Below are 22,168 nucleotides of genomic sequence, written 5' to 3' on the forward strand. Positions count from 1 at the left end.
TCACAAAGGGCAAGCTGAACGTGGAGAAGGCAAACCGCGCTCTTGAGGAGCAGATCGCCGAGTCCAACGTCAAGATCGAGGAGTCCGGCAGGCAGATCCAGGAACTGACATCCCTCAAGTCCCGTCTGGAGACCGAGAACTCCGAGATTGCCCGCCAGCTCGAGGAGTCCGAGAGCCAGTGCAGCCAGCTGGCCCGTGCCAAGAGCATGCTGAACCAGCAGCTCGAGGAGCTGAAGCGCCAGCTTGAGGAGGAGACCAAGGCCAAGAACCACCTGTCTCACCAGCTGCGTGCTGCCCAGCACGACTGCGATACTCTGAAGGTTCAGCTGGAAGAGGAGCAGGAAGGCAAGGCTGAGATCCAGCGTGCCCTGTCCAAGGCCAACACAGAGGTCACTGCCTGGCGTGCCAAGTACGAGTCCGACGCCATCCAGCGCGCTGAGGAGCTGGAGGATGCCAAGAAGAAGCTGGCTGCTCGCCTGCAGGATGCTGAGGAACAGGTGGAGGCCGCCAACGCCAAGTGCAGCTCTCTGGAGAAGGCCAAGAACAGGCTGGCTGGTGAGGTTGAGGACCTCATGATCGACGTTGAGCGGGCCAATGGCGCAGCAGCTCAGCTGGAGAAGAAGCAGCGTTTGGTTGACAAGCAGATCGCCGAGTGGAAGACCAAGTGCGAGGAGATTGGTGCTGAGCTGGAGACCTCTACCAAGGAGGCCCGTGCTTATGCCAACGAGCTGTACAAGCTGAAGGGACAATACGAGGAGACCCTCGAGGCCCTGGAAAGCCTCAAGAAGGAGAACAAGGCCCTTCATGGTAAATTCAGTTTTAATTGTTCCACTTTATAATGCTTGTATCATTATCACGTAAGACATTACCGTTACGAACTTAGTAGATTGATTTGTGGTCCTTCCTTTTCCAGCATACTCTTTCCTGGAAAAAAATCTTAAATACTGTTCACTTTATTTTAGATGAGATCCACGAGCTGACCGACCAGCTTGGAGAGGGCGGCAAGTCAGTCCATGAACTCGAGAAGGCCAAGAAGCGCCTGGAGGTAGAGAAGGAGGAACTGCAGACCGCTCTCGAGGAGGCAGAGGGTGCACTGGAAGTTGAGGAGGGCAAGGTCCTGCGTGTCCAGCTCGAGTTGTCTCAGCTCAAGGCTGACATCGACCGCAGACTGGCCGAGAAGGACGAGGAGTTCGAGAACACACGGTAAGAATTCTACCGTTCTTTTTTACAAGATTTGCTTCGAAATTTCAGAAGCAAAGAGTCTTCCCTGACACTATCATCAATTGATAATTTCGAATTGCCGGTTAAACTTAGAAAGGGAGCTGATATTATATCGTTATCCTTGATGTTACAGCAAGAACCACCAGAGGGCGTTGGATGCCCTGCAGACCACCCTGGACGTTGAGGCCAAGGGCAGGAACGAGGCTGTCAGGGCCAAGAAGAAGCTGGAGGCTGATGTCAATGAGGTCGAGGCTGCCCTGGAGAACGCCACCAAGGCCAACAACGAGGCCAGGAAGACCATCAACAAGCTCCAGAACCAGATTCAGGAAGTCCAGGCCACAATCGACGACGAACAGAGGGCACGTGAGGAGGCTCGCGAGCATCTCGCCATGTCCGAGCGCCGCTCCAACATGTTGACGGCTGAGCTCGAAGAGCTCCGCAATGGCTTGGACCAGGCCGAGAGGGCACGCAAGATGACCGAGGCCGAGCTTGTGGAGTCTTCTGACCGCGTCGGAGAGCTGTCTGCACAGAACGCATCTCTGGCTGGCCACAAGAGGAAGCTGGAGGGCGAGATCGGAACCCTGCAGGCTGAGCTGGACGAGGTTATGGCTGAGCACAGGCAGACCGAGGAGAAGGCAAAGAAGGCTATTGGCGATGTAAGTATTGACCTTGTCCACACACTACCTTGTCAGAAATAAGTTATTTTTGTTCTTCGTTTTTCTGTTGACGTACACGGATATAGATGATGTCATTTTTTTTCCTTTAGGCCGCCCGCATTGCCGAGGACCTGCGCCAGGAACAGGAACACACCGCTCACATCGAGAAGACCAAGAAGAACCTGGAAGCCTCCATCAAGGACCTGCAGAGGAGACTGGACGAGGCCGAGGCCGTCGCCATGAAGGGTGGCAAGCGCCAGCTGCAGAAGCTGGAGGCTAGGGTACGGATCTTTCTTTCTCACGTGGAATCAATCCATTTCATGTTTGATATTGCATCTTGTTTGGATTTTGAATTGCGTATGTTTTCATTGAGTTTTCTTTTCCGTATCATAGGTGCGTGACTTGGAGTCCGAACTCGACACCGAGCAGAGGCGCCACCAGGACACACTGAAGAACCTGAGGAAGAACGAGCGCCGTCTCAAGGAGCTGAGCTTCCAGGCCGACGAGGACCGCAAGAAGGAGGAGCGCATGCAGGAGATGGTCGAGAAGCTGCAACTGAAGATCAAGTCTTACAAGAGACAAGTGGAGGAGGCCGTACGTAGTCTAATGTGCACTTTTAGATCCTGTTTGTGGCCAGATGCAATTTCACAAATAATGCAATTGTGTATGTATGAATCTTAACTGTTCCATGTTCACTTCATGCCACCTTTGGAGGTGATAATCGACGTAAAGATTATGTATTAACTGTTTCCGATTTGGCACATAACACAGGAGGAGCAGGCCAACGTTAACCTGGCCAAGTGGCGCAAGACCCAGCACGATCTGGAGGATGCCCAGGAGAGGGCCGAGATGGCCGAGTCCGCTCTGGGCAAGATGCGCGCCCAGCACCGCTCTGCTCCATCCAAGGTGAGTTTATAGTCTTCCGTTGTCCTCAGTATATTATTTGGCATTCATAAGGAACTAATGGAACATTACAATAGGCTTCACTAGGTAAGCAAGTCAGAGTTTCCTGTTGGACATGTCTCATGGTCAATAGTTCGTCGACATTATGTTTTGATGATTATGATCGCACATATTAAATGGTCTGGTTGTTTATGTATTCAGTTATGTCACTTTGGTCTGTTTTTTGTAAGATCTTTTTAGTTCGAACATTTAGCAAAGTGTTTATACACGCTACCTATGTCTAACATTGACTATCTATCTGTTGCAGTAAGATATTACCTCACCAACACTAACAACCCATAAGTCTCACCCATCATCCCTTCGCTCTTACACTATTAGCATCTCACCGCGTCTGTCCTGCTCCAATCTCTTTGCTTTAGCTTTAGAAAAAGCACACTATCAGCGCTCTGATACTTTTGTCCCATCCCTTTCTCCAACCCCACCCTCTTCGTTATACTCTTCTTGTTCTTCTTACGGTTTAAAAAAAAGGCATGTCTATGTACAACTTCCCTCTACATGTAACGAACGCTATGGCAGTTCTGTCCCCTCCCCTTCTCCAACCCCCAAATACTCTTCTCCTTCTTACGGTTTGTCAAGGAGCATCTTTATATATACCCGCTCTCTACATACTACGTGTACCCTTGCTCCACGTGCCCATGCACACGTGTTAACATCAGACAACCCTCCCCATGGTCGCTGATGTTCTGTTTGTTACTTCTATTGCAGAACTAAAACCCCTTTCTACGCGACGCGCCATGCGGGTTGCACAGAGTAAGTTGCCGTTACGCATCCACTATGTCCGTGGATAGCTGTAGATAGCAGTGAAGTAGCAATGTGCATTTGTAATCCGCGTTTTTTTTCTATTTTCAGACCCACGTAACTAGGCAACTTGCATATCACATACTTGCATACAAGTCGCGCGATATTAATAATCGTTCATAACCTCACAATGATCAAACATGTACATACATGTGTATAACTAATGGTAGATACAAGAGCATATCTTGTTGAAGATATAGTAAAAATTAAATAGCAAAGATTCTTTTACTCACAGCCACTTGTTTAACAAGGGTCTTGTTAAACAAGTGATTGTGAATAAAGAACATTCATATTCAATCATTTACCATCCTGATGATATTATTCACGGATACAAAACCTATTTGACTACATATTATTTCATTTTTTGCTGTCAAAAAGGCTTTGACAGTGAGTCCATATAGTATAGTACATGCAAGTCAACATTATCGTAATACACATCTACGTTAAAATATGTTGCTTTTTTTTACTGTTAACAAGTCAATCATCTGTCGTTCTAAAATCACCGTCTTATACAGTCATCACAAACAGGAGTGCTAATCCTAAAGACTGACTTATGGTCGGAAAACTGTCTAACAAGTTTTCTTTCTTTCTTTTTGCAGGGAGGGAAGCAGTAAACTGCTGACGGATATCTTCAACTACAGTGTATAGAACAAATATATTGAAATCGACTTCAGAAACCCAGTATGCCTCCATGTAATTCTCTGTCTTTCTCTTGAGCGATACTTCCTACTTAGGGGCCCCAACGCACGTACACGTCTAATGACACAGCAACTAGGTGGGAACGACGCTTACTGAGGTTTTCAAGGAAAAACATGGAGAGCGACAGTAGACAATAGTAAAATTACCGTCAACAATTCTGAAGAAAACACAACTACGATGTACTAAGTCGTTAGCGTACAAATTATGAACACAAACCTTGCACGATCGTAACATGACTGTCTTTGTCTGTCTTTGTTATACATGTTAAGTAGGAATCCAAACCTAAACCACGTGAATGTCCCGAAATGTGTAAAAAGAAACAAAGCTGTCGGAAGTAATTCAGTTGAGAGAACTTTGGGACTGGGAACGGCGAAATACGGTACCGAAGTGTCCCTAGCTTTAACGCTGAGGGGAAAATGAGTATATAATTGTATGTGTATCTCTTCCGGGACCACTAAGTAGTCTTAGAGATGCGTTTGGTAAATGTATGGTTTGTGACGTGTATGGTTGCTTCGTTGCACTTGATACTGATTAAACTTCTTTGAACAAATCTCTTTGATTTTGACTCATTTCCTAGTCTTACTTCTAAGGTTTATAATTGTGGATGAGGATATATGATGTGAAGTATAGTTCTGACACTTTCTCTGCCTGGATCTGATCATACTACACGAAAGTTTGCTAAAAACGATAGGGTTTTCGTATATTTATATGTTATGTAAACTAGCATAGAGCCATCCATTGTATTATGCATTGCCGGAATTTCAATTTTCAAGTTTTAAAAACGTAAAAGTAGACATAAAGGGCAAAACAAAACTTAGGGCAGAAGAAAAGCTCAGCCATACTGTAAACCTCTGTATTTATTTATGGGTATGTTATCTGACATCAACAGAAATATAAAGCAAAATGAATCAAATAAATCAGTTATTAATTACATATTTAACACTGTTTTCTATTAAAGTAACGCTAGAAATAATATGATACGGCAACACGTTTGACCACGCACTTCTTTTCGATCACAATTGCGAAAGAACAACACTCACAATTATCTCAATAAAGATTTATTTGTCCTTTCAGCCAATGTTATCTTCGATTGCCGATATTTTTCCATGTTTTTCGGATATTTTTGTTCACATTCGTCGATTCTGTGTCCTTATACCGTCGATTGTGAAGAAAGATGACATCATGTTCTCTAGTCCTCCTGCTTGGACTGTTAAAATACACAAGACAGAAGAAAGAACAGAAGAAATAGTGAGAGCAAGTAGAGACACAGTGAAAGAAAGACAGAGAGAAGAAAGAAGGAAAGTGAAATGAAATTGAGCAAAAAGAACTGTCTTGATCATTTTCTTCTGAATTGGCAGCTTGCTGAGTTTATCTTCAGAACTAGCCCTTTGAAATATCCACTGGTCAGGTACATGTACATGATGTAGGTAAGTAGCACTAGCTGTTTGCCTAATTGTAAGTACAGAGCCAATAAAATTTTTAAATGTTTCTACTATGTTGTAATTATGTCATTTTAATTGTTTGAGCCTTGGAAGATTAGCCCTTCGGGGCTAAAAGGTTTCGAAATAAATGAAATAAGATGTAACAAATGAACAGGGCTTTCCCCAAGCAATAAAGCAAGGGTACGTACTCCCGGGCCCCTCTCCCCCAAAATCCAGGCACTTCTCTCAAAATATTCAAATTGAGAGTTTTCCTGTAGTATTTTCTTGAAAATTCAATGATATTTCATCAACTTTGGGAGCACTTCTCCCCTAAAAAATTTCTGAGAACCCCTAGCTTAACTAAAAACTGTTCTTCTTACCTTCTTGGTCCCTGCGGTGGGGTTGCCGCTGTGGTACTTGGCGCGCAGCTTGGCCAGGGCGCTCTCAGCGATGTCGGCGCGCTCCTCGGCATCCTCCAGCTGGTGCTGAACCTTACGGAACTTCGCCAGGTTCACATTCGCGTTCTCCTCCTGAGGGTTGGAAGTATATATCATGGCGTTGAGCAATCATACAGGGTAAAGAACAGGCAAGTCCAAAGGAAATACCTGTTGTTAGCAACTGCACAAAGTAAAGAATGGGCTAGATGCCACAAGATCAAAACAAATCACTTCATACAAAGTAGTAAAGAACTAAGTGAATAAGTTGCTCATGAGTTGCAACACCGAAGCAAATCATGGTTATAATGAATGGTGCAGAGTAAAGAGCAAGCAAATCACTAAGTGATGGTAAAAGTCATCTCATCATGAATATCAGTACAAAGTAAGGTATACGACTGTAGCAAGTCAATCAATCATGAGCAAGGGTTAACAATCCTGTGTAATGAACAGTCTAGCATCCAGAACAAGCTTAAGCAAGACCCATGTAGATCAATTGATCATGAATCTCTAGTTATAGAGTTCAAACTTGTTCCAACACAAGGAAGAAACGAAAATTTATGGTGCATTTCTTTCTTGTGTTGGAACAACTTCAAACTCTATAAGTTCTACCAACACAGATGAGCTTTCATTCGATGATGAATCTCATATGCGTCAAGAACCAAACAGAAATTCCTGGAGGCTTTCTAAGGGTCAGAACATTGTCTTACCGATTCCTCGGACTGCCTCTTGTAGGTCTTGATCTTGAGCTGCAGTTTCTCCACCAGCTCCTGGAGGCGCTCCTGGTTCTTGCGGTCCTCGTCCGACTGGAAGGTCATCTCCTTGAGACGGCGCTCGTTCTTACGCAGGTTCTTTAAGGTGTCCTGGTGGCGCCTCTGCTCAGCGTCCAGCTCTGCCTCCAGGTCGTGGAGCTGTGTTACGGAACAGCACAGTTTAGAGTCGCCCTCTAGCAGTTCAATCAGGTACTACAACCAGCATATTTCCAGTGCAACACCAAATAGTGGGTAAATGTTTGTTTTGCATGATATCTGAACTCACTGATTCCTTGGACTGCCTGAAGGTCGTGGAGCTGTGGGCAACCAGTACAGTTTTGAGGGCTTGGAAACTCAATCCTTCAAAGTCAATATTCTAGTCACTTATCTATATACTGAGTTGAAACCACTTAATCCCAATGTACTAGTATATTGACCCTCATGGAGCAAAAATCTCCAAAATTCTGGTGACAAATGGTTACTAGAAGGGCCCTGGGCCGATTTTTAGGGTACATTGTGTACCACCCATAAAATAAAGGACTCATCTTGGGGCTTGTTTTTGCAACTTTTTAATGCCCAAAGTATGAAATACTGATTGAAATGTGCTAATGTGAAGCAGTATGTGCCAATATCATAAAGATTGCCTCATAAAGAATATTTCTAGTTTTGCTGCTCTGAAATCGCATTGGATGCTATTAAAGAACAACACAGTTTAGAATCGCCCTCTAGCAGTTTAATCAGGTACTGCAACCAGCATATTTCCCTTGCAACACCAACTAGTGGCTAAATGCTTGGAATACCAACCGGCACCATGGCGGTATGTGTGCGTCAGAGGTTAAGTGAGGTAAGTTTCATATCAGTAAGTTTCATATGGGGTAACCAAACATATCAAAGATATGTTTGGTTACCCCACCATTGCTGCTCTATTTCTAAGCTGAGACCCAAAGCTCATCGTGTCCTGTCTTTCTTAGATATCAATATCTTGTTTGTCATGAAAGCTGCTGTTACAGTAGTAACTGCGTATCGTTTTATGATGCTGATGACCCAGAGTAATAGAGTAGGTCACTTCCGGGTTACATAGGCTGACGACATATGATCAGAGACATGCATTGCTCAACCCATTATAAGCGCTACCTTGCAGAACACAACAGCTTTGCAGTCATAAACACAGGAATGTGTGGAAGCTTGTATCTTATAAAATGGCCTGTTACACCTAAGCCCTGAGGGTCTAGCAGTTAGAACCCTTCTAACAATTTCCAAGTATCTAAAAAAGAGGGCCATACTGTGTGTGAAGACGGTTCCGTCATCATTAAACCTCTTTCCAAATTAGTAGAGGTACAGCATCTCAATGACAGTAATTGATAGATCACCAACTTACTAATATCTTGTTTACACTCATCTTTCTTTTATACATTTTGTAACCATGTATGTATGTGATGTTACTCTTGCTTCATATTTATGTTATCGAGTAGAAGGCTTTATATATTACGCATTGGTGCTTGTTGCCTGATACTCATTGAATATGTGAATAAATAAAAAATAAATCACTTACCCTAGTCTCGAGCTTCTGCAGGTGACGTTTCCCGCCCTTCAGTGCGATGGTCTCGGCCTCGTCCAGGCGGCGCTGGAAGTCTCGGATGTTCTCCTCCAGGTTCTTCTTGACCTTCTCCAGGTGGGTGACCTTGTCCGACTCCTGCCTCAGCTCGTCCGCCATGCGGCTGGCCTGTGAACAGCAGGGGACAGTTAGCCTCCGTGTTACTAATGTCAGCCAGTCTCAAAAGGCTATGGATGCTCGGTTCCAACTTTTACCATATATTATTATAAAGTATACCTAAAATCGTCTACATTTTCAAACATACTCTTACGATCACAGACCCCACACACCAGGTAAACTGTGGTGCATTTCGTTGCTCACAAAACCTTAACCATGAAACCTAGATCTACATGTGGTCAAATTATAATTATACCTAAGCAACATTTCATACAAACATTTCAATTTGTGTAATATGGTGGCATTTTCTAACATCAGGGTCACACTATATGTACATGACATGAACTCCTGTTATAGATTTGCCAAAAGAAGGTCTGCTGAATTTTCAAGTTGTCAGCTGCCATAAGAGATGGAGATTTATAAGCCCCATGTCGACCCCCTAATGGTTTTCTACACCCCAAGCATGCAGGAGGCAACTGGCAGTTTCATTTCCCACGCAGTTTGAGTTACAGCTGGTCCATATAAAAGCTGCCCAAGGCCAGCGCCTTCAAATGGCTGATCCTATTGCAAAAGAATAGAAGCAAAGTTGCTGCAAACAACCTCAGGTCCTGTGTTAATGTGCGCACCTGTGTGTGTATGTGCGAAGTGTGTGTGTGTTCTCCTCTGTCTGCCTAGCATCATGTGTTTGTGTTTGTGTGTGTGTGTGCTGTGTGTGGCGCGTACGTGTCTGTGTGCACGTGTTACTTACATCTGCCATGGCCTTCTTGGCCCTCTCCTCGGTCTGCCTGGCATCGTGTTTGTGTGTGTATGTGTGTGTGTGCATACGTGTGTACGTGCATGTGCGTGTGAGTTTGACTCACGTCTGCCATGGCTTTCTTGGCCTTGTCCTTGGTCTGCCTGACGTCATGTATATTTCAGAGGTAAGCAATAATGTGTGCAGCTGGTAAGAACTGATGATTGTATATACCAGCTTTTGTTTGTTTTTTGTGTGTTTGAGTTATTACTTATACATGTACTTACATCTGCCATGGCCTTCTTGGCCTTCTCCTCTGTCTGCCTGGCATCGTTCTGTGTCTCCTCCAGCTCGTTGCCCATCTGCTGCAGCTCTCCCTCCAGCTTCCGCTTGTGGGCCGACAGAGCCGCGTTCTGGGTACTCAGCTCATTCAGCCTGGGCAGGCATTATTAGCAATACACTTTAGTTATCAACTCTTTGAACCCTTTCATACTTAAGGCTTAGGTGCTTTGTATAACAAGATCGTATACATATAAATCTACTTTCTATAACATGTAAGGTTCTGCCAGACTCTTGTTTGTAGTTTTTAATAGTTGTTCATTTCACATGATGATTCAAAGTCATCAATTGATTGATGAAGTCAAACAAATTCAATTATGTTGCTCAATGGTCCCCATCCAGTGGAATATCCTTTATCACAATATCGACATCTATATTGTGTATTCTGTGTATCTATAGTGGCCACCTGTTTTGTGTCAAATTCATTGAGTGGTCACAATAAACAGGTTGTGACTAATAAGACCACAGCCTTAGTCTGAAAGTGAGAGGACAAAAAGTCTGGGCAGCTAATATAGGTTTGGACACCAGGCTACTGTACATCGCCAAAACACTGAATGGACCAAGTTCATAAAAATGTATTTCAAACAGGTTTTGCTTATCACCTCTCGGTGGCCTCCATGACTTCAGCCTCGCAGATCTTGCGGTTCCTCTCGGCGATCTCCATCTGTGCGCGAAGCTCATTCAGCTCGGAGGTGTACATGTTCACGCGGCGCTCGGCCGTGCTGCAGCGCTCGCGAAGCTCCTCCTTAGCACGCTGCTCATCGTCTAGAGCGACCTGGGGAACAGCAAGCAGAATTCTTATTACTAAGTAGTATGTTGCTGCATATTCAAGTGCAGAAGTACTAAATGCTGTATGCTTCAAAAAGAAAGAAAAGCAAGCTGGACCTTGGAGAACAGCAGTGACAGAAGGGATAAAATCAGGATGCTTCATAAATAAGAGAGAAGGAAATGCAACTGCTGGTCATCAAGCTGGACCTGGGGAGCAGCAGTCAGAATTCTAATTAATACTAATTCAAGCTCACACACTCACTGTGTCAAGCTAGCTTGGAATCTGTATGCTTAAAAAATAAAAGCGATCCTTTTTTTATGTTCATGACCAGATAGAAGGGCTTAATAGAGTATGTTGAACTAAACATGAAAAAATTAAAGCCAGACTTCAACACAGTGTTTAAAAATTTTAGTTTCTTAAAAGATCTCGTCAATAGATATTAGGGAAGTATTGGGAATGGTGCCCCAACGACCAGCCCTGTCAAGAGGAGAGTTAACTTGCAGTGGCAAACAGGCATCATTTTCAATGCAAATCCATCCAGACTGTCAGGTCAAATTCAACCCCACAGCAAACCCTGTAACAGTATCAATGGCACTAAAATTCCTCCTGGCTACAAGGATTACTGGCTAACAGTATGAATGGCACTACAGATGCCCCCTTGCTGCATACAAGGATTACTGGCTAACAGTATCAATAGCATAGCGTACTGTACCTGCATCTCCTGCAGCTGGTTGGTGTACTTGGCCAGCAGCTTCCTGGCCTCGGAGTTGGCCTTGTTCGCTGTGTCCAGCTGAACTTCGACCTCATTCAGGTCGGCCTCGATCTTCTTCTTCTGCCGGATGGCCTCGGCGCGACCCTTGCTCTCCACCTCCAGGGACGTCGTCAGGCTCTCGATGGATCTCGCATGGTTCTTGCTGTTCGGGGAGGGAACAAAGATGTTAATATTCAGGTGTCAAGGTGGTATTGTGGTTAAGGTTTGTTGACTTGTTGACATCTGATTCTCTGTACCTTTTGATTTGTTTTGATTTTGTATTTTGTCGGTGCCTTATAAGCCCATATGGGCTGGGCGGCATATTGATCGCAATGGCACGAAAATAAACAGTCATTCATTCATTCATTCATTCATTCATTCATTCATTCATTCATTCATTCATTCATTCATTCATTCATTCATTCATTCATTCATATAATCTGAAGGTCCTGGATTCGAATCCATTGCAGGTCACAGTAGAGTGGCCTAGGCTCAATGAAACGTAAGCTTACAGTCTGGTCTCTCAATTGACATCTTGAAAATATGATCATAATCTTTCCACAAAAGTGGGGAATCTCAAGATCATATTTTTCTCGAGCAAAGACCCGTACCATGAAACATATACAGACGTTAGCTTGATTTTTAAGCGTAGAAGTGATGAAGAACAATACGGTAATGCACATGTGTTACATGTATGTACAATGTAACTCATATTAACGCTACTACTACAACGCTACTACAGTAACTACAAACTGACAGTACCAATAAGATGTAATCATGTGATGACTGAAATTACAAACAGATGTGCAAGGATATTATAACAGCAAAGAGAGCCCAGCCTACCGTGTTGTTTCAAACTCCTCCTCCTTCTCGGCCAGCCTCCTGTCGATGTCAGACTTCACCTGGCTCAGCTCCAGGTTCAGCCGCAGGACCTTGGTGGTAGGTAGATAGTCATTTTAATTTTGTTGTATAACAAAGAACAAGACAAGAACATTCTTCTTTCAGTTATAAATAATCAGTTATTATGTTCAACTTGTTATTTCTACTTTACATGTGGTGCAACAGCAGAGTGCGTTACTCAGAATCAAGAGGTCCTGGGTTCGAGTCCTGACATGCCAGTGGTCTTGCACCCTTGGGAAAGGCAAAGGCACTTTACACAACTTTCCCCACTAGACTCAAGTGAAAATGAGTACTGTCTGTCCATTATTCGTTTCTACATTGTATGTGCGGGACACAACACCAGCAACAGCTGCCTCTGTTCCCTGTGTATTGCACTATTGCAATTTCAATAAATCAAATCAAACCAACCTTGCCCTCCTCCACCTCCAGGGCACCCTCAGCCTCCTCCAGAGCCGTGTGCATCTCCTCCTTCTCCACCTCCAGACGCTTCTTCGTCTTCTCCATCTCGTGAAGGTGCTTGGCCGACTCTGCCAGGTGGTCGCTGATCTCGTGGACTTCGTCTGAACAAAAAAACACAACAATCGGTTAGTAAAAGGAAGGATTTACATTGATTTGCATTAGACTTAAGTTCTGTCAAGCATATAGAAGCTTTCAGACGGCATTTACCATCTTTCTTCAGCACCTACATGTAACAATCAGTTAAACTCTGAGCTCTTGCCATTGTTTCCTACTCAAAACAAATCATGCATCGACTGCCATACAATGATGGAATTATAATGCAACAGAAACAGCATAGTCTGTAGCAAATTGCCATCTAATGTGGTAGATGCAAGCTGGCTTGCTCTTGGTGTACTGAAAACATCATAAATCCCTCAACATAAGAAGACTATACTTTAATAATTTGTTATACTAGATTTTATTGTTTCAAGTATGTATCCTATAGATTCTTGATTTCCATTATGAACTTTCACCGTTATTGCACCTTTGCAATAATTGTTTATCATGCTATATTTTAGGTAGGGCATGCTAGTACATAAATATGCTTCAATCAGTGGCGAGGTACATGTAGTCTAAAGAAAAATGAAATAAGAACCATTAAGGGTCTTGTTCTCCTTCTTCAGCTCCTCTAGAGCGCCGAAGGACTCCTCGTAGGCCGTCTTGAGCTTCATGAGCTCGTTGTTGAGGGTCCTGTTCTCCTTGGTGAGCTCCTCCATCTCCACGCCCATCTCCTCGCACTTGACCCTCCAGTCCGACACGATCTTGTCGAACATGCGCTGCTTCTTCTCCAGCTGCGCCGCGATGCTGTTCGCCTTCTCCACGTCAATCATCAGGTCCTCGTTCTCAGCTGCCAGTCTTTCCAGAGGGAAAGAGAATTGTGAAATGTGAGGGGTGAAGGAAGCTATTTACATTAGGGCCCACCACCCTTCACCTAACAGCGACGGAGGCCGACATCGTCTACCAGATACCTTTGACCCAGTGTTGATGTCACACTTGCCTGACTGGGTCAGTCTACTGAGGAAGACTACTCACGGTGAGAGAACTTCTTGCGTTGGATCAAAAGCTTTAACTTTGATGTGGTATAAAAGATGTGTTACATATTTGTAGCACCTTTACTAGCTAGTCATTCCAAGGAGAGAGAAAAGAGAATCATAAAACATAGTACATGTATAAGATATTCCTCTTACTACATTTGAAGTATACCATGCTCATGTCTTTCGATTAGTCATCAGGTGTTGTCATCATTTACATGTACATGTATAGCAAGAACCTTTTGATCAGTGCACGAAGTCCTTCAGGCAGCTAGATCCAAGTCTGCCATCATCGCAAGTCATCATGAATAATCATCAAGAAGAATTCATGACCACGCATTTTGTACCTGTTCTTGGTCTTCTCCAAGCTGCTGCACCTGGAGTTGGAGATCTCCACCTTCTCCTCGGCCTCCTGAAGACGCTGTGCCAGCTTCTTCTTAGCCTCCTCCAGCTCCTCCGTCCTCTGGATGGCATCCGTCTCGTACTTGGTCCTCCAGGCCGCGACTTCGGTGTGCGCTTTGGAGAGGGCGCGCTGCATCTCGGACTTGGCCTCCTGCTCCTCCTCCAGCTGTTCGCGGTAGGTGTCGCAGTCGTGCTGGGAGGCACGCAGCTACAGAGGGAGGCACCAAGGCCGGAATCAGCTTCCAGGACATGATTGCGGTTCTTTGATACTTAAGAAGGTAGTCGATGAGGACGTGGGGATTCAGGATAGTGGGATTCGTTCTGACATGCTCGATTGTCCAAATTGGTGTCACCTCACTGAGGTACAAGTGAAAGCCCGATATGTCATGACATTGCTAGCCTCACTAAGTCGCGCTCCCAGCGCTGCCCCACTCACCGATCCACTAGAAGAGTGGACAAATTAGCCCCGAGAGCGACAGATTGTATTACACAGGCTAATGGCATCAAATAGACAAAGGCAATTTAATTTCATTATTCTATCCTTCATTGAGACAGTTTGTGTACCTGGTGGGACAGGTGGTTCTTGGCCTTGGTCTCCTCCTCGAGCTGGCGCTTCAGCTCTTCAATTTGCTGCATCAGCATGCTCTTGGTCCTGTGGGGAACACACAAGGTTAGTGGTGCTGTTCACTCAATATGTTGTAATGTGTTACTGGTGTTTTATGCTGAAGCTGGTGTGTTACGCCAAAGGGCGGTTATATTGCGTACTGCATGGCTATACTGATACAGATACAGATACAGATGTTCAAAAGGTATCAAAATCTGACCTTTTGTATGTGCCAAGGGTTCGTCGGGAAGTATACAGAAGATCGATTTCCTACTCAGGATCAGTACTGTGGAATAACTTATCAACTGAGCTAAGAACGGCTACGTCAGTTGCAGCTTTTAAAAACCGGCTGCGTCAAGCAACTTAGAACGACTAAATATGTGGACTTGGATGTTTGATACTGAGATACCGAGAGAGTGTTTGAATTTTGTACACTTTGTATATATTTATATTGTAATTGATTCTATTGATTCTATTGATTGTAACTGAACCGAAGAATTTGCAAAGACCCCTGACCTACCTCCCCTTGACCTCTTGAAAAACGGCTTAGGCCGAAGAGTTGTACTGATACACACATGTACTGTACATTTCAAGGTTAAATAAAGGTTGAAAAAAAAACAGACAAACAAACAAACCTGCTGAGCTGGTTGTTCTGGCTCTCGGCCTCCTCCAGGTTTCTCAAGACGTCGTTGTGTTCTGCCAGCATACGGCTCTTCATGGCAGAGAACATGCCTCAAAAAACACACAAACAAACAAACAGACCTACCAATCTAGGTGTTCTGGCTCAAACAAACACACAAACAAACAAACCTGCTAAGCTGGTTGTTCTGGCTCTCGGCCTCCTCAAGATTTCTCACAACATCGTTGTGTTCTGCCAGCATGCGGCTCTTCATTTCAGAGAACATGCCTCAAAAAACACACAAACAAACAAACAGACCTACCAATCTAGGTGTTCTGGCTCAAACAAACACACAAACAAACAAACCTGCTAAGCTGGTTATTCTGGCTCTCAGCCTCCTCCAGGTTTCTCACAACGTCATTGTGCTCGGCCAGCATGCGGCTCTTCATGGCAGAGAACTCCTGCAGTTGGCGGTTCTGTTCGTCCACCTTGATGTTTGCCTCGTTCAGGTTTTCTTCCAGGTTACGGTTCAGCTTCTCGAAGTTCACCTTTAGATAATACAGTTTGAATATTAGCTCGATGAAGGGAAAAATTCTGGCAAAAGATATAGATATTCACTGTCTAATTAGTAACTACAGTACAGTTGGATTAGGACGTTATAATCTTACATGGTCATTGATTGAAATGCATCTATTTTTCGAATGTGTCAAGTTTGATCCAGTTGCAGTAACTAATCTGACTATTGATTGTACAGGTTCAGAGAGATTTGGACACAAACCAAATGCCAATATCATAGGCTCTACACATATAAACATACAACTTGGACATATACATGTAACAACATTGCGATAGGAAGAGTAACTTTCAAAATTTTGTTTGGTCATTATCAATAACTATAATACCAACACCAAGAAAGCCTAACAAATTCGTTCATGCTTTATTCGTTATAATTGAAAATTCTCTGTCTATGCATTTTCCTACAAACGAATCCTCAGAGATACACACGTACAGAAGTAAAAAAAATCACTCACCTTCTGCTTGGTGAGTTGTTCCAGGTTGCCTGACAGGTCGTCGACCTCCAGGCGCAGGGTGTTCTTGTCCTTCTCGAGTTTGGCCTTGGCGCGCTGAAGGTTCTCGATCTGCTGGCTCATCTCCGTGAAGCTGTCTGCGGTTTTCTTCCGCATGGCTGCCAGCTGGGCCTCGTTAGCGATCTTCATCTCCTCGAAGTCCTGCCGGATCTTCACCAGCTCGGCCTCGCGCTTCTTGTTCAGCTCAACCTGGAGGGCAAGCAGTCCAGAGACTTTTAGGTACACGTACAGGTTAAGCTAATGGTCCAGACATGCACATGTACCTAAACAAGTTTGGCCAATTGTCTGTGAGTTATATTAAGTTATACATTCAATCATGTAGACAACTGTCTTTCTAGTGGTAAAGTGTTGTCTTTGTATAAGGGTTTACTTTATCTTAATCTATTATACAGTTTTTTTTTCCTATTCCAAGTGCTGAGGTCTTGAACTTGTCATCTTTGAGATACAATTTATGTACACAATCATGTATTTCTGCTGTAAATTTTTTTTTCAGGTGCAAGTACACCAGATGTTTCGGTCCTGACCTATACCATTGTTAAAATCTTTAACATCTTTTAAACAAATTATTATTAATAACATCTGATGATTTAATGACATTGGTAATACATGTACATCTAGTAGTACAGAATTGTTATGCACTTTGTGCCAGACCAAGAGTGTAGTACATGGCCTCACCTGTGCCACAGTCTGTCCGGTACTCTCCTCCAGACGGTCACCCAGGTCATCCAGCTCTCGCGAGATGTCGTTGCGAGACTTCTCCACCTGACAGCAGAAGAACGAGTAAAATTACTTTAAGTCAGATGCAAATTTCAAAGTGTACTGCTTTTCTGACCATACGTCAAATATAGTGACTTGCATTAAAAGTGGAAACAAGCTCCAACATTTTCAACAGTTAAAATAAAAGACAAAAATGGACTATGACCGAAAGTGTACCTTGGCCCTGGCATTCCTCTCGTTTTCAAGTTCCTCTTCCAGCTCTTCTGTGCGACCCTGAAAGAACAATCACAAGAATCACTAGCTGCATAAATTGTCTTGGTCTTATTCACGTAGCGTAAGTCAAATCTTTGTTACTTGGTTTTACCCTTAAGCTTCAACCCTCATCATTAATTTGTTGATTTTCTGGTCTTGTATTATCAAGAAAACTGACTACAAATAGAGAAAATAAGCCAACAAAAGAAGGTGCTACAGTAACTGTACTTACATGTATGTCAAAAGTGTTTCATGCTTTAACCTTTCAGAGATACCACCGTACCGTGAGCTCCTTGATCTTCTTCTGCAGCTGTGCGACCATGCTCAGCTCATCCTCCAGCCTGTTCTGCACGGCACTCAGCTCGAAGTCGCGCCTGTCAGAAACATCAATGCACAGCATTCAATACATTCTAGATACAATAAAGATATGGCCATGTGTTACCGTCATCGGGACTATCCAGAACCAGCGTACAAGAAACAGTCAAGGGGGAAGAAAGAACCAATAGATCTAGAAAAGAAGGGAGGATAATTTCAGAGAATTGACCCGCATGGCAAACGTAAGAAGAAAACCAAGAATGCTGGAGACAACTGGATACTCAGAAATAGATGAGATTTATACAGTGTAATGGTGTGAGCTAGATCAGAACCTAGTGGTGTGATATCGATGAAACTCACTTCCAGAAGACATTACAGAAATTACTGAACCTGCCAAGTTTAAGGAAAAGCAGTAATCCAGCACTTGCGGAAACAGAAATGATGCATCATACACACACACACACACACACACACACACACACACACACACACACACGCGCACACACACGCGCACACACTGAGCGTATTACTCCAACTAAGGGGGGTTGCTTAGTACCAAATCAAGATCAAGAAGAAGAAGAACTTACTTCTTGAGCTTCTCTTCATGCTCCACCTTGAGCCTCTCGAGCTCCCCTAAGCTGTCCAGACTCTGCTTCAGGTCAGCCTCCAGCTTCTTCTTCGCCCTCTCAGCATCCGAGCGGACCTTCTTCTCCGCGTCCAGCATGTCTTGGAGCTGCGGAGGAACCAGCGTTTGTTTAGGGCGTTTTTAATGAGTATGCTCAGTGCAAGGCCAAAAGAACACTGCTAGAGGGTAGGTTCTGTCTGATTTGTTTAAAGGAATTTGCTTAGCGTAAGACCAAAAGAACACTGCTAGGCACTGAACTATACATGTATACTGGAACAGCATCAGATTCTCTTCTTTATCAGAACTTAAAAAGAAATGATTTCTTTGCTCAAGACGAGCTCAACTCACTGAGTGTGCGGACTAACTGACCCAATAGTTTTGTTTATTTTAAGTTCTGTACAAAATAAAAATGCTAAGTTTGTATATTTCTTTCCAATATATCATCTTTGTTGACAAGATATGATTATAATAATCTTCATTTGACCTCTAAGATTTCCCGAGACTTGCCTCTTCTATCTGCTGCTCCAGCTTGACCTTGAGCTTGTTCAGGTGGTTCGTCTTGTCTTCCTCCGACTGAAGGTCATCCAGAGTTTGCTATAAAAGGGAAGTAAGAAGTCAGTTTCAAAATTTGCACATAGTGGATACGTTAACATTCATCCAACAGATTTAACTTCATGATACTGTGTGCATTAGTTAAGAAACTGTACAATATGTATACCAATTCTGACCAGTGATTCTAAAAGAAATGGAAATCTAAGTAAGAAACGAACAGCTATGCTGATCTATAAACCATCTGAACTTATGTTACAATTACATGTACTTAAATATAACAACTATATAAATTATTACAGTAACTGTGTACTCACAGCTTGGATTTCCTCGAGTTTCTTCTTCTCGCGGGTGAGGCGTTTGATGGTGTTGTCCATGTCGGCGATCTCTTCTCCCATCACTCGAACCTGTACATCAGTAGATGTCGATTAATCAAATGTCGTTTAAGTTCTACTTTGCAATTAAATTTAGGAAGGAATTGTATATGTAGTTAATGTACTGTAGAATCAGTAAAAATTAGAAAAAATGTGGATCGTTCTGAAGACATCCATTTGAAGCCAAGAAAGCCTGTTTGCTCATATTCAATTAATTTCAGAAAGGCACTGTAGTTAAAGTAAATATAGGATTGTAATTAAACAGTACAAAAATATGGATTTTTCTGAAAATGTCCATTTGAACCCAAGAAAGCTCATTTCCAGATTTACCTTGTCCTCCACCGCTCGCTTGTCCTTCTCCGACCGGGCGAGGTTCCTCTCCAGATCCTCAACATCCTTCTTCAGCTCACTCACCTGGGAAGTAAACATTCCAGTAATTCGAAGTTAAAGTTAAAAGTTCCTGCGTGTCAATTGCCCTGGGCTACACACATCAGTGCAATCACTACATTGTAGTGTTGTGTGTCCAACTCTGGGACCCATACTATTTAAATGCTGAGTGCTAAGCAGAGAAAGCAGTTATTCAAAAACCGTAAATCTAAATACAACAAAGTATGTACACAAGCGCACAATTCAGCCATCTGGCTGCAATATACTTCTTTGTTCAATAAACTGAAACTGAATAAAAATATCATCATCTTTATGCCTCCGGATTAATTATCCGATGAATCACACTTGATAAAGTTTCCCCAATACACCCTGTCCCTTATGGCAGACACTACAGCAGTCCCTGCAAGGCCAGTGTCTTTCTAGATCTCTAACATTGACAAAATACTAGACTGAATAAAAAACAAATAACTGAATAGTCTGCCTACCTCGTTCTCCAGCTTGCGGCGGGTGTGGTTGAGCTGCTGGTTGTTCTCTTCTGCCTCCTCCAGGTTCTCCTTGACCTCCTCCAGCTGCGCGTCCAGGTCAGCCTTGCTCTTGATCAGCATGGCGTTCCTCTCCTCAGAGTCAGCAACAACGTCTTGCTCCTGAAGATGCAGGTTTTTGTCTTCTTATTGTCAAATTTAACATAACGAAACATCTTTTCATAACAACGTATCCTCCGAGATGTGGGACATTAAACCAATTTTTTTTTGTGATGTGGGACATTACCATTACAAAAACATAGTGCAAAATGGAAGTTCTTAATTCGGGTTATTTTAGCTATTGCAAAAAGCGGTTATCTCTGTACATGTAGATCTTTCGTCCAGTCACTCTGGTCTTCCTCAGTAGACTGACTCAATGAGACTTGTCATGTCAACACTGGGTCAAAGGTATCTGGTAAACGATGTCAGCCCGCATGGGTCAATCTTTTTAAGAAGACCAGAGTGACTGGTCAAAAGCTCTAGATGAGAATCATGCAAAAGTTCTAACTTGAAGCATGTAACTACCAACACAGCTGTATTTTCGTGATAGTGTAAATCTAAATGGTGTGAACTCACGGCTTGAAGCTGGATGACGAGGTCGTTCTTCTCGTTGGTGAGGGAGTTGAGCTTCTGCTCCAGCTCCTTCCGCAGCTTCTCCTCCTTCTCAGCCTTCTCCACGATCAGCTCGAGCTCCTCCAGCTTCTTCTTCATCTCCTCCTCGGCACGGGCACCCTGCAGCAGGGGCTTGACCTGCGACGAAGAAATAAAATGAGTTTGTAGATTCATATATGTTTCTTTTGTCTTATAACTACTTTCTGCATATTTTGCCATGCAGAAAGTAGTAATATATTTGACTTTTTACTTGTATTATTTGTATGTTTTCAATGTGTTCTGTGTCCAGGGCCCCACTGCAATTAAAGCAGTGTTTAATTAATGAGTGGGCTACCCTGGCTAAAGAAAACAAAAATGATAAAAGATAATAATAGATAAAATGAGTTTCATGATTTTTTACGTAAATATGGGCATCCTAATGCATCACCATGATTGTACTTAATTGTCAAGTTGAAGAGGTAATTAATAGATAGAGCTGAGTTTTATTTGATTCCACAATGACTATGTCTCCAAGGTAAATATGGGTTCAGACTCAGTGAAACACCTGCAGATGTTCATCTACCTGTTGGTAAATACAAGTGCACCAGAATTATGTTAAGGTGTATTCACATTTGCAGACGTACATGTACCTTTGTGTACACAGGCGCATTCACACTTACCTTAGTGTACAGCTTCCACCACATCCAGTTGCGCAGACCGAGCCACTTGCGAATGTTACGCTGCAGGCAAAGCATGGCCTCCCTGAACACAACAACAAAGGCAGCTTTATCAACTCATCCAGTTAATTAGAACATATCTATGTTTCATACTGATATTATGAAATGCCACTGGGTTATACCATTCTAGAATGAGAGACATCAGTTTTCTCTGTCGAGTGTAAATCTTATTTAATTTTTTTTGTCGAGTCTAAATCTTACAAACTAAGAAACTAGTAAACACATGCTACACATGGGGTAATCTGCATAAAGTCAAAAATCATCAAAGCATTGCTTTACCAACTCATCCTGGGAATGTTAACTAGGAATAGTAGGATAATCATAGTTACATGTTTAATGTTTTGCACAGTTAGGGGTTATGCCATCTTTCATGTAAAATGATTGTTACTGGCCCTATTTCTGCTGAATTCTGCTACCATGAACCCTTAGTTAGGCTTGGCAGAGAACCTAGTCACTTTGTGTCCTTTCATTTGTATTCATTAGTATTTTTCCGAATTTAAAAAAAAAACAACATCTCAGCGTACCTCTGTTCCACCATGACGACAAACTTGGCCCGCATGTGCCTGCCCCGAGCGCGCGCCTGGATGTTCTTGATGATCTGGCCCAAACGGTCATCTCGAACATCTGCAGAGTTAGGGACAACATGGAGAAGTCATAATTACAACATGTACTTTTTTACCCATTTACCATTCATAACTAAATGTACGGTTA

The 22,168-nt window shown here is 43.2% G+C and overlaps 1 protein-coding gene and 1 pseudogene across 2 annotated transcripts in view; one reads left to right on the top strand and one right to left on the bottom strand.

The window, feature by feature from the left end:
• Window positions 1–4,887, top strand: part of LOC109469880 (myosin-7-like) — a 13,499-nt gene extending 8,612 nt beyond the window's left edge. The window contains exons 11-17 of the mRNA XM_019768637.1: window positions 9–807; window positions 963–1,203; window positions 1,355–1,877; window positions 1,988–2,158; window positions 2,271–2,471; window positions 2,649–2,783; window positions 4,238–4,887. Of these exons, the coding sequence (XP_019624196.1) occupies window positions 9–807; window positions 963–1,203; window positions 1,355–1,877; window positions 1,988–2,158; window positions 2,271–2,471; window positions 2,649–2,783; window positions 4,238–4,252 (2,085 nt within the window). The 3' untranslated portion in view covers window positions 4,253–4,887. The remainder of the gene's footprint in view (window positions 1–8; window positions 808–962; window positions 1,204–1,354; window positions 1,878–1,987; window positions 2,159–2,270; window positions 2,472–2,648; window positions 2,784–4,237) is intronic.
• A 604-nt stretch (window positions 4,888–5,491) lies between these two features.
• Window positions 5,492–22,168, bottom strand: part of LOC109469903 — a 27,485-nt pseudogene continuing 10,808 nt past the window's right edge. Inside the window, exons 19-43 of the transcript XR_002140219.1 lie at window positions 21,982–22,081; window positions 21,401–21,482; window positions 20,706–20,879; window positions 20,094–20,252; window positions 19,552–19,635; window positions 19,165–19,254; window positions 18,806–18,892; window positions 18,261–18,406; window positions 17,642–17,732; window positions 17,323–17,379; window positions 17,065–17,151; window positions 16,333–16,578; window positions 15,668–15,849; window positions 14,643–14,730; window positions 14,024–14,286; window positions 13,241–13,500; window positions 12,556–12,707; window positions 12,091–12,179; window positions 11,209–11,410; window positions 10,330–10,502; window positions 9,676–9,823; window positions 8,497–8,667; window positions 6,903–7,103; window positions 6,139–6,288; window positions 5,492–5,544 (exon numbers count right to left, since the gene is read on the bottom strand). The product of XR_002140219.1 is annotated as a myosin-6-like (transcript). The remainder of the gene's footprint in view (window positions 5,545–6,138; window positions 6,289–6,902; window positions 7,104–8,496; window positions 8,668–9,675; window positions 9,824–10,329; window positions 10,503–11,208; window positions 11,411–12,090; window positions 12,180–12,555; window positions 12,708–13,240; window positions 13,501–14,023; window positions 14,287–14,642; window positions 14,731–15,667; window positions 15,850–16,332; window positions 16,579–17,064; window positions 17,152–17,322; window positions 17,380–17,641; window positions 17,733–18,260; window positions 18,407–18,805; window positions 18,893–19,164; window positions 19,255–19,551; window positions 19,636–20,093; window positions 20,253–20,705; window positions 20,880–21,400; window positions 21,483–21,981; window positions 22,082–22,168) is intronic.

The sequence above is a fragment of the Branchiostoma belcheri genome, unplaced genomic scaffold, assembly GCF_001625305.1.
Source record: "Branchiostoma belcheri isolate BF01 breed outbred unplaced genomic scaffold, Haploidv18h27 scaffold210, whole genome shotgun sequence".
Lineage (NCBI taxonomy): Eukaryota > Metazoa > Chordata > Leptocardii > Amphioxiformes > Branchiostomatidae > Branchiostoma > Branchiostoma belcheri.